Source organism: Tachysurus fulvidraco, chromosome 10, assembly GCF_022655615.1.
Source record: "Tachysurus fulvidraco isolate hzauxx_2018 chromosome 10, HZAU_PFXX_2.0, whole genome shotgun sequence".
Lineage (NCBI taxonomy): Eukaryota > Metazoa > Chordata > Actinopteri > Siluriformes > Bagridae > Tachysurus > Tachysurus fulvidraco.
In genome coordinates, this window is record NC_062527.1 from 10,888,396 (window position 1) to 10,900,662 (window position 12,267).

The 12,267-nt window shown below is 43.0% G+C and overlaps 1 protein-coding gene across 7 annotated transcripts in view; it reads left to right on the plus strand.

Annotated features, from left to right (window-relative positions):
• LOC113660118 (genetic suppressor element 1-like) overlaps nucleotides 1-11,338 on the plus strand; it is a 70,109-nt gene extending 58,771 nt beyond the window's left edge. For 6 of the 7 annotated variants that reach the window (XM_047819338.1, XM_047819340.1, XM_047819341.1 and 3 more), the window contains 13 exons: nucleotides 2,293-2,474; nucleotides 2,608-2,817; nucleotides 3,550-3,717; nucleotides 4,227-4,555; nucleotides 5,231-5,516; nucleotides 6,032-6,543; nucleotides 6,688-6,800; nucleotides 6,894-7,167; nucleotides 7,385-7,498; nucleotides 7,979-8,386; nucleotides 8,664-8,951; nucleotides 9,102-9,205; nucleotides 9,694-11,338. In XM_047819338.1, the coding sequence (XP_047675294.1) occupies nucleotides 2,293-2,474; nucleotides 2,608-2,817; nucleotides 3,550-3,717; nucleotides 4,227-4,555; nucleotides 5,231-5,516; nucleotides 6,032-6,543; nucleotides 6,688-6,800; nucleotides 6,894-7,167; nucleotides 7,385-7,498; nucleotides 7,979-8,386; nucleotides 8,664-8,951; nucleotides 9,102-9,205; nucleotides 9,694-9,831 (3,126 nt within the window). In that variant the 3' untranslated portion in view covers nucleotides 9,832-11,338. The remainder of the gene's footprint in view (nucleotides 1-2,292; nucleotides 2,475-2,607; nucleotides 2,818-3,549; nucleotides 3,718-4,226; nucleotides 4,556-5,230; nucleotides 5,517-6,031; nucleotides 6,544-6,687; nucleotides 6,801-6,893; nucleotides 7,168-7,384; nucleotides 7,499-7,978; nucleotides 8,387-8,663; nucleotides 8,952-9,101; nucleotides 9,206-9,693) is intronic. The other variant, XM_047819339.1, reaches the window with a different exon arrangement.
• Nucleotides 11,339-12,267: the final 929 nt, after the last annotated feature.

Genomic DNA, 12,267 nt, shown 5'->3' on the forward strand with positions numbered 1-12,267 from the left:
GATGGATGTCTGACTCCATGGCAAAAATGCCTGTAAAGATATGAGGTGGTTTTGTAAGGATAGAGCTGGATGGATAGAGATAGTGCTTTCTAGCTTTTTATCATCTGTTTCTTGACCACTTTTGTGGTGATGTTTGGGGGGGGGGGGTTTGGGATTTGTTAGTGCTTTGAGAACAAATGAACTAATGAAATCCTGAGTTATCACAACAATAAGGAATGATTGATTAAGTAGCTTAAAAGCTACTTGGTGTAAAATAGAACGAGTTGAAAATAATAATAGCTACACAGCTCGTAACGCAGTATGACTGGCTTTCCTGTCAGTGCCACAATATAACAACATAATAACCTCTCAGGAGGAGTAAGGCATTTAGTGCAGCACTATACTAAACAAATTGTCCTTTAATACTAGTGTTAGTGCTGACCGTGTGAAGGCCTCCGTCTCCAAGCTTTCTGAATTAGTTCAATGTGATTATAAGACATGAAAAAACAATAGGATAGTCCACTTAGCTTTGTTTGGCTTAAAGCATAAAGCAGCATTAGGGTATACAGTACATGAGGCAGGAAGCTAAAGATGGTGTGTGTGTGTGTGTGTGTGTGTGTGTGTGTGTGTGTGTGTGTGTGTGTGTGTGTGTGTGTGTGTGTGTGTGTGTGTGTGTGTGTGTGTGTGTGTGTGTGTGTGTGTTAGAGTGAATGCTCATGTGCAGTCCAGTTGTTCAGTGTTAAATGGGGTTCAGTCAGGGTGCAATGAGGTCACAGGGTATAAGAAAGGGCCAGCATAATGGGGATTGTTGAAAGATGTGGGTTTACTGCCTTCCAAGCGTGTGTGTGTGTGTGTGTATGTGTTTGTGTGTGTGTTTGTTAATGGGTTTGATGGGTTTGTTTGCTCAGGCTTGATCTCTCAGTGCTTCTGTGAGACTGTTTGGCTGTGCAGTCACTGGGGGAGCAGTTCAGACAATGCCCACTTCCCCCGATCAAACCAGGCTTTCTCCTCACACACAAAGAGCTTCTGTGCTTCTGCCCAGAGGAGGTGGTGGAAAGGAGCTGTTCTGAAGGCTTTGCTGCCAGCAATAAAGAGGATTTAAAAAAAAAAACCTATGATTCTGGCCCCTAAACACACACTCACGCATGCACACACACACACACACACACACACACACACACACACACACACACACACACACACACACACACACACACACACACACACACAAACACACATAAAGCTGATTTTTACTTTCTGTAACCGTGCATAGACAAGATGGCCTCCGTGTGTAAATTTGGCGCATCACTTGTGCACATCTCTAGAATTAGGCCCAGCGGGTTTGAGTGATGTGATCCCAATGTAAATAATGGAGACAATATAGCACCATTACTCACTGTATCACTGACTATACAGAGTAACACTGTGAATCAAATTGTATACGTCTACACTATTCTAGAACATTATTGAACATAACCATCAAGTAGGGAAAACAGTAAGTCTTTAAATTTTAAAAAGCTTTTTAATTCTACAGAAAGGGCTGTTTTGTGTAGCTCTGGAATCTGTATTAATAATTTTAAATGTAAGATCTGAGTTTTCGATTTAAGACGCAGCCCAATGGCATCAATCATGCCCACTGCAGAAAGTTTGAAAGGGAAATCGTCAGCTGTGTGTAATCGCTACCATTCAGTTTGACTTGGAAGCCAGACAGAGATGTTTTGACTCTGAATTGCCATCTAGTGGATGCTGCATTTAATTCTCCAGATGTGAATAAGATACACAAGCGAGTATGTGAACAATGCTGCTTGCATTGCTACTGTGCGTCCACACATGCATGGTGAGGATGAAGTATATCTGTGCCTTTGGGTTTAAACAAATACTCTGCACTTGTCTTGGTGATGTGGCCTTATCTCATGCCAGACAAGGAGTGCTGTAGTCATTAGAAAGCTGCTTTGAATTACATTTACATGCTAAAAACTTCATGCAAAATATATGCTTTGCATTCTTCTGTTGACTGTTCTACATTTTTCTTCTGCCCTGCTTTGTGGCTGCTTTACAATAGATAAGGCCACGGACAGACGAAAGTCTGTAAGTATGGCTTTTACAGCCATATAGGGTCAGCAAATATTCTAGCTCCTGCTCCTATTTTAGGAAACCAAAACAAGCTGGATAAAATAAATAGTTTGACTTAATTAACAACAGATTTGAAAGACACGAATGCAAAAAAAATAAAAATAAAAAAATGCACGTTTGACCTGATATGGCACTTATAGTTAAGATAATAACATTAATCACATTTTTTTGTGTTCCTAGGCTGAGGCTGCATTGAGAGGGCCTGCTCGAGAGCGGCTGACCTCAGACCCTCCTCCTCCTCCTCCTACAGCGACTCAGGAGAAGAGCGTCTCCTCACTTCCCCCTCACATTATGGGAGCACCTTATCATTTTGGCCTGAACCCCAATGCTGTAATGCAGGATCCTCGTCTACAAGCCCTTAAGTAAGAGCCGGACACATGTATAGACTACCTTTAATGTTACCTTTAGCATATAGTGTTCTATTAATATATTTGTTTCATAAGGTATTCTCTCTCTCTCTCTCTCTCTCTCTCTCTCTCTTCCCCTCTCTCTCAGTTTATCACGTCAGATGCCTCATGTTCTGCAGTCGGGGGCTGTGCCAGTTGGTGCAGTGCCCTTGGGGGCGGTGCCAGAGGAATACCTGCGCAGTGGGTTCCGCCCCTATGGTTCTGCTGAAGACTTGAGATTATCTTCACTCCCGTTAGGGCTGGACCCCGGGTACTTTCGCTCAGGATACCTGGCCTACCCTGCCCTATCGTCATACAGGTGTGTGTGTGTATGTCATGTCAAGAACATATTTCAAAAATCAGATCTATAATTGTTTATATACAACATAGATATTAACATGAACAACTGAATGCATGATTTTGTGTGTAGTTGTTCTGAGGAGGTTTTGTTAGCATTAATAATAGCAGTGCAAATCTCACTCATTCATCTTCAGAAACCTTTGTGTGTTTCTTCTGGATTCTGTTGTATCCTCCAACTGTTCAAAAACCTGCCTGAAGGTGGATTTTCTATCGGAAATTTCCCCTATGTGTGTGTGTGTGTGTGAGTATGTGTGTGTGTGTGTCCTGTGTTGGACCAGCATCCCACCAAGAGACTGCATTGCATCTTTTGCTGGGATTTTTTTGGCATTAAGAATTGTTGCTAAATGTATTTATATGTCTGTTTCATTTTAAATAGTCCACATTTTAAAAACATATCTAAACAAAGAACACACTCTCACATCATGCTTCTCAGTGAAGGCAGAGAGGCAGTGGCTGAAATTGCCTTTACTGGTGACCTCGGTGTGTTTGTGTCTCTGTGTGTCTGTGTGTGTGAGTGTGAGTGTGTGTCTGTGTGTGTGAGTGTGTGTGTGTGAGTGCGTGTGTGCATCTCTGTGTGTAAAGGAAAGGCAGAGAGCTAGGGTTAATGAAATGAGGAGACAGAGATAGTGATGCAGCAGCAGGTTCCACTAATGAGCTGTTCTTTCCTCTCTTTCCCCCTGCCGCTGGGCAGAATGGATGAGTCCCTCTGTTTATCTGCCCTGCGCTCACCCTACTACCAGCTGCCAGCGGGGGGAGCCGTGCCCTCCCTGCATCCTAGCACTGCTCACCTCCACCTGCCAGGGGTGCGCTACCCTGCAGAGCTCAGCCATCAGTCTCTGACAGCCCTGCAGAACAAGAGGTATACACACACACACATACACACACACAGAGAGAGAGAATTTATAATTTATATTGCTTGCAGGATGCCTGGCTCTGTTTTACTTGTAAGTTCATCCAAATAGTTCTGAATCAGGCATTGCTCTGGAAATTTATCCTACATAAACTTAAATTTGGCTGAAATAAATTGGCCTTGATAGCTATGGTACAATTCTGTTTGTATATGTCACCATTTTCTCTCTGTAACACATATGTGCCGTGACTCGTACACACATACATGCATGTTAATGCCCATGCACACATACACACCCCATGTGGCCTGTAATCTGTTCAACTTTTCCTCCTCATGCTCAGTAGTAAACAGCATCAACACTTCTTGTGTTCCTGTTGCCTCCCTCTGAGTGTGTCCTTTATGTTCCTGTGGAGAGTGTTGCATCTCACACCCTCTGTGTGTGTGTGTGTGTGTGTGTGTGTGTGTGTGTGTGTGTGTGTGTGTGTGTGTGTGTGTGTGTGTGTGTGAATCTCTGACAGACTGCAGATGGAGGACAAGCTTCGCCAGCACGAGAGAGAGCGGGAGCGAGAGAAGGAGAGAGCTCATGAGGCAGAGAGAGAAAAAGAGCGAGAGCGTGAGAGAGAGAGAGAGCGAGAGAGGGAAAGAGAGCGTGTACGAGAAAGGGAAAGGGAGGAGGAAAGAGAAAGAGAGCTGGAGCGACAGAAAGAGAGGGCTAAAGAGAGGGAGGTTCAGGTGGTTCGGGCCATGGAGAAGCATGTCCTGAGTCAGGAGCTACACTCACACACACATACACTCTCTCACAGGCAGCAGATAGAAGACAGAGCCAAGCTAACACCAAACCGAGCAGGTACGCAGGTGCACACCTATACTCACCCATATACCATTAAATATAAGCTTTTCCATCTTAATCTTCAACCAAACACATAAGTGTGTTTAACACAGACACCATAGAATAACTTCAACACGTTTTTCTGGTCTAATAAAATACCATCTGACTGAAACCACCACTCAGTGGAAGTTGTTTGGAAATGTTTAAAATATGCAACTGTGCTACATAAATTAAGCATAACAAGATATAATGCTAGCAAGAAGCAGACATGGTGTAATAAATCAACAATGCTTTTATTTTGTAATTTTAAGAAAACATTAAAAAGTCATTTTAGTTACTTATACTACTAATTTAGTTAATAAAGTTAATTTAATTTATCTACTAATTTTGGTGTTTCAAGTCATGATCTCACTTTTAACAAAGTTTTACTAAGAGTCACATTTAGAGCTTCATTTACAAATAGCTTTGAAGTATCATTTCTGCAAAAACACCTGGAAAAAACTGGGGAAATCATGCATACTGCGTTACATCGGGACAAGTAGAGACTATGGTTGATAAAATGCTGGAGAACTTTAGTAAGATTAAACTTGTAAAAATGGACAACATGCTGATAGATGCTCTGCTGCTCTTTGTGGTGCTAGTACTCTGTACAGTTAATGCTGATTTATTGAACAGAATGTATTTCCCTCCCAGAGAAAACCAAAGATACAACACTCCTGGCCCCAAAGCCTCTGCAGCCTGGCTTGTATCCCTCCCCTGGTGGTCCCACTCCACTCCCAGTGCCCAGCCTGGTGCCCACCCCTGGAGAGAGGCTAGGGCCGGGTGCTCTGCTCCTCCAGCGCCAGGGAGAGGAGGAGAGATGGCTGGCACGGCAGAGAAGGCTGAGAGCAGACACAGCAGACAGGCAGGGCCTGATGTCTGAGGGTTCACAGCACAGCACAGAGCCAGAGATACAGGAACCTCAGACAGACTCACAGAGGTGAGATAATTGCAGTACACCTTTGACCTGGTCAGGGTTCTGATTATAGAAAGCTTTATAAGGTTCAGTTTTAGCACCCCCATCTACACACATACAACTTGATGCATACACTAAAGGATTTGTCTTCAGTTTATGTCCAAGACTTACCTCCGTTTCAGTAGATAATCTTATCTGGTTACTGTAGACTTACCTCAGAACTGGTCCTTAAATCATGAAGACATCATGATTCAGATTCCTCTTCCAAGCTTTTTCCCCAAAATAGGGAGTTTTCATCGATACTATGACCTCTGTCTGGCTCATTTGGGAGCTGAATTAAAATCTACATATGTATTTCTGTCCTTCACTTACCCTTGATTTATTTACAGATCAGTGTTTTTAACCACATATCTTCAGAAAGCTTGAAGAGATTTCTTGAAGGAGAGGCCAGACTGTCTTGTTTCCTGTACAAACGTGTTGTAGAATGGTGCCATCTTGTGTCCATATTGACTAACTCTGTTTGGTTTCACTGCACACAGGCCTCACTCACTCCACCAGGACTTGAACAACAGGGAGCTACCTCACCACCTGAGAGCACCACCTCCTCTCATCTCCCCCAAACCCACCCCTCCTAACCCTCCCACCACCCTCTGGAATCCTGTGTCCCTGATCAACTCTCCCTCACACCCGCGTCGGGCATACGAGCCTTCTTTCCCCCCAAGCCGTCCACCTCCAGGACTTACTAAACAGGAGTGCTCGGACAGGAGCCTTCCTCAGAGGACACCTGGCCTCCTTGAGCCCAGCTCCTTCCTCACAGAGCAGGAGAAGTCAAGCCAGAGCATTGTGAACAAGCAGAGGCTCTCTTTCCCCCTGACTGCTCCCTTTGGAGAGCTGAGAGGAACCAAAAGAGCTGGATCCCCTATCAGAGTCTTCCCTCAGTGCCCCGCACGAGAACCAACACTGGTGTATGATCACGCACTGCAGCAACACAGAACTCTTCTGAGCAAACTCGACCTGGAGGAGAAGAGACGCAGGGAAGCCAGAGAAAAGGGTACAAACTCCAAGACTTATCTCTTATCCTTCAACTTGTTTTGGGTCTCTAAACTTTCCAAGTATCAAACTTTAATAATTACATAATAATAATTTTATTAACATTACATGTATGTAACGTCTCCGTGTTTGCTCTGTGTTTTAGGTTATTACTATGAGCTGGATGACTCTTATGATGAGAGTGATGAAGAAGAAGTAAGAGCTCACCTAAGGAGAGTGACTGAACAGCCTCCTCTCAAACTGGACCAGTCTAAAGAGGTAGTTCTCCCTCCGTTATCCACCTGACCTACTCCTCCCTCCTTCTCCCGCTTCTGTTGAGTTATTTACACCCCCCTCCCCACTTCTCTGCAGAAACTGGACTTCCTGGCTGTATTTGGATTGAAAACTCTGTCCCAGCGAGACGAGCTGTTGGAAAGAAAGAGGAAGAAGAGGAGAAAGATGATGAGAGAGCGCAGCCCTTCTCCGGTACCTGCTCAGAGTAAACAGCAGACTCCGCCCACACACACGCCCACCCTATCCACCCGCTACACACCCGAAGAGATGGACAGGGCACCTGAACTAGAAAACAAGAAACATTTCCTCAACATGTTCAACCTCAACCATATCAGCCAAGAGCAAAGGATAGGTGTGTACACACACACACACACACACACACACACACACACACACACACACACACACACACACACACACAGACACATATTTATATCCTCAGTATTTGTTACATTTTGTATGCATCATAGTCTATCAGAGATACTGACACTCAACATTATGTAATCCATTTTCTAAATCTAAATTTAATATGTTTTTAGAAGTCATTTTTGTGTTTATCACCACTACAGAAAAAGAGAAAGTAGTGAATCTACTAGATGCCATCAAAAAGAAAACAGTCACTCTGGACACACTCCGATACGCAACGCACACACCCTGCTCCAGCCCTCCATCTACTGCCTGTGGTACGACATCAATCCATCCTGTTTTCCCTGTGTAAACGTCACTGCCTTGCAGACGTACTCACCGTTCTAACACTCGCCTTGGACCAGTACAACCTGGAATTAAGAGCAGTGTTTGATTTACATAAGAAGCCAGTTATTTTTACTGAGACACAAAGATTAATTTAAACTGAAAAACTTGACACAGAATATGTGTATATATATCATATTGATGGTATTATTGATAGACATGTTACTTGAATTGTACAGTTAATTATTTGACTGCATGCACCAGAACTCATTTAGGGGGATAATCCATAGGCATATCATTTGGATTTAAATTTAAATTTTAAAACATTAAGAAATTTAATGTTTACTTTGAAAAGTAGTAATCTCTCGACATTTTAGGTTGTAACACGTGATAAATGTGGAGTAGTTTAAGGAGGTTGAATACTGTATACTGTATTTGTCTCTTTATCTAATTGTGTGATATTTCTGTCTCAGATCCTACAACACCCTCCACACCCTGCCAGACAAACGGAGAGCCCCAACCAAATCCCCATAGCATCACTCCTCCTGGACCTACCAGACACCTTCACAGTGTCAGCCAGGCCGACCTTCACAGGCCTTCACAGCTCTCTGACCACTCACGCCCTAAAGAGCCTCCACCACTCGCTCCACTGCAGGACCAGTCTCATTTGGTAGAAGCTCCGCCAATCAGGAGAGCACCAAGCCTGCAGAACAGCTCCAGACCTCCTCTCCCACAGCTGAAGGAGCGGCCTCATGGGCTCAATGGCCTGACTGACCACAGCAGGTCTCGTCCCTGGGAGAGCCTCAGTGCTGAGGAGTTTGCTCAACACTTCCACCAGTCTGTACTGCAGTCTACACATAAATCCCAGCACAAACCCAAAGGTGAGAGGGAAATGATGCTAACTGCACCACTTTTCATCCTCTCATCAGCATCATATTTAGTTCATCTAGGGGAACCTTAATCTATGAGCCAGCTGAAAAGTCTCACAAAGTCATGCAAAAAAATAGGACTTTCTGTTTCCTAATGGACAACAACATTAAGCTGCCGTTTTCACAAAAAACTTTTTTAATCTGTTGTGGCATGTACAGCGAGGCATCAAGGTTCATAAATAAAACCTCACCGAATGTCCGAGCTATAACTTTACACAATCTTACTCAGCAGGTGTGTCAGGAGTTCCTGAGCCAAACCACAAGCTCAACAACATTGTACGTTACAACCCGCCAGAGCACCAGAGGGCGCCAAACAGACTACCTTACTCTCAAACCAACGGCCACTCCTGCCATCCTGCAGTGCAACATGAGTCAGGGCTGAGTGATGAGCGATCTGCTGAGGAAGACTCCACTGAGGAGGAAGATGATGATGATGATGAAGAGGAGGAAGAGGAGTACAGCCACAAATGGAAGGGTATTGAAGCCATAGTGGAAGCTTATCAGGAGTACATGGATGGTGAGTTTTACTCTTAGGCCAGCAGATGATATGGCCTTCTAGTTTTGCTCATGCATTGACTCCAGTACACTTGTGTGTGTGTGTGTGTGTGTGTGTGTGTGTGTGTGTGTGTGTGTGTGTGTGTGTGTGTGTGTGTGTGTGTTTTCACAGAGAGGGATATAGAAAGCGAGGTTCTGCAGAGTGAGTGTAGGAGAATGGAGGCTCAGCACTATCACCTGAGTGTTACAGCTGATCAGCTCTCTGTCACTATGGGGGTAAGTTAACGATCAGCCATAATGCCGTCATAAGATCTGTGCCTGCGTTAATGTTTTAGGTCAAAGCTCTTGAAGTTTGACCAGCGTTTGTGTGTTTAGAATAATGCATTTCTCAAAAATCCGGCTATGGCTTTAACACCAAATGCACAGTGAAAACATTCACATTTACTTTTATGTATTCAACAAGAGGGTTTTATCCAAAATGACTTAGAAATGAGAAACACAAGCAAAGAGATGTCTCAAATACAGGACACTATATGTAGCACCACGCTATAAGATTATAGATGAGAACAGAGCATTGCTAGAAGAGTCAAGTGCACAGAGCCAAGGTGTAAGTTAGGGGTTAGTTCAGTATTCACAGAAGAGCTGAGTCTTTAGCTGTTTATTATTTTTTTTTTTTAAGATAGTGACAGATTTTGTGGAAGTTCATCAATTTCTACATGAACTCTTTTTTTTTTTTTACTGACATTTTCTCTTTGGTTCATCAGGAGCTGTTGGCACAGAGGCAGCGGCTGGCGCTTGACAGGGAGAGAATGCAGGCTGAGCTGGAGCACTTCAGGAAGTGTCTGACATTGCCTGCTCTTCTCTTACACAGAGGTCACTATAAAGGACCACCCCCAAGGTGATCCCTCTCACCCTGCCCACTAACAATTGGGGATCTGGGCAAATAACACCCAGTTCCTCACCTGAGACTGAGAGCCCAGAGCTGCACTGAAGCCTGAGGGTGAGGAGGAGAACTGGATGAGGATGAAGCTGATCTCACTGCACAGCAGGAGGATCGACTGCAGCCACTCGATATTATGCAGTGGTTTAACAACATAACGAGATGGTCAGTCACAACGAAACAGCACTGCTGCTGTTGGACGTCCACCTGCATCTCCAGCTTTAGATTTCTGTGTGCTAGAAATTACAAATAGCAAATATTACAACCAAAAAAAATCACCTAGCTGCTGTAGAACTGGACCGAAAAGAAGATTGACAGATCATACGATGGAGGTGCACACCCTCAAGCTCGCATCCTTCTTCCACGTCACTCGGCCCGAATTTTAGCGTACACTGTTCTTAACACTGTGGCATATGATGAGTGGGAGATTCAGAACGTTCCTTAACTGATAGAAGCAGCTTTGAAAATTAAATATCATAGCTTTAAAAGTGAACAAAAAAATTATTCACGAATCAAACTATTTTCGTTGGAACTCAATATTATTCCAAGACCGAAGATTTGAAAATGAGAAGCCAGCTGGTTGTGGATGAATGAAGGAGAGAAGAAGAGAAACATGAAGAAAAATGTATAAGGAAACAAACCGGCATGTGACGTGAACACAGCGCTAATGCACAATGTCCCGCCGTCAGTAAAGCTCGGGCTCGGTCTAACCCAGTGATATTTCTTCCGCTGATGAGCTGTAACCTGAATTCCTCTCTTCTCCCTTATGCAGTTCTATTTGTTCTTCACTTGGAGCCACAATCTGACATGTGAAGTGCCACAGTATTACCTGCTGGTCGTTGCTGTACACAAGCACTTACTGACATGCTGCATGAGCGTTCCTGAAGCGTACAGCAGTGTACTAACTGCAGTGAAATGTTTACACACTGTGTGTTCTCGCCACAGAAAAGCATTCCTGTTCCCATCATGCACTAGGCACAATACAAGGCAACAAGGCGCCAGTGATGTGAACTGATGTAATTCTTTCTAATGAAATCTGTAATATACAGGACAGCGGTTTTTAAATCTTGTTAAAACTAGGCAGAAAGCAGAGCTACATATTATTAAGATGATGATGTAAGATACCCTGATATTTTAATGCTGTGAAAAGTTTTAATCGTACCTTTTTTTATCTGGATGAAGTGTGAGGTAATATATTATTTGGTGAATGTAGTAATAGTTATTTATGAGCTTATTAAATCTGGAAAAAAAAAAACAGATGGTGTTGAATCATTTCTATAAGCATCCACTGCTTTACTGGAAAAATGTACAATGACAATATGAGCCATAGGGTTTTATTTTATTTTATTTTATTTTAAACCACGATTCCACATAATAGAAATTCTGCTTTGGTCAAACTTTACATACATTTCTATCACCACAAGCTGATCTCCTCCATGGAGCACTGTAGTTTAATGGCTTGGGGTGAACAAAAAGACAGAAGCAAAGCTTTTTTATGTACATGTTTGTCCAGTTTAACATATTCACAATGTTGCTATTGTTAAATACATCCAGTTTCTCGCAGATTAGCAAAACCTTTTACTTAAAACCTTCAAGTCTGACAAGAACAACAAAAAAAACCAGCATTAAACAAGTTCTTATCCTTCATGTCTGTTCTACACCTCGATATAGATGATGATGATGATGATGATGATGATGAAACGACTTTGACATGAGGTTTAGAAGTGGCCATTCATTTCAGAGCTTCACGTCATCCGGAGCCCAAACCTAAATGTAGTCAGTGTTAAAAGTTACTTTCTGTAATTCTGTACTCCACAGTGAACACATCAACCCTTAAGAGGCAGTTTAGAAACGAACACTAGTCTTGTTTACAGCTGCTTTAAGCACACATTTTTTTTTTTTTTAATAAAAACACATTTTCTCATGTTTTAAATAATGGGATTGATTCTAGACTGTAAAACTATTAAAACAGCACCATTTCATTCATGCCGAACCAAATACGCCGATTGTCAGACACAAAGAAAGTAATCATGTGACTTCAAAACTGAAGCTCTTACAATCAAGTGTAATTAATGGCTACATTTTCTGGACCTCCGAAGACTTTAATCTGTAAGGCACTGTGGGATTTAGTACAGATTAATTACAGCATGCACCAGCTAGATCCTGCTCAAGGCGTGCAGAGGGTTAATGGAACAGCAGGCACAATGGCCTGGAGAAGATAGTGTCATATTATTGTAGAGTGATCTGGGAGAAATACAGTACATTTCACTAAAATAACGGAACTATATTCTACTGTTATAAGGTAAGAGATTGGGACTGTATTTTTCACAACCAAGGCCACATACAACCCAGCATTCCGGCGGCTGCTTTAACACTTGACTGGTGACTTTGGTGAGTT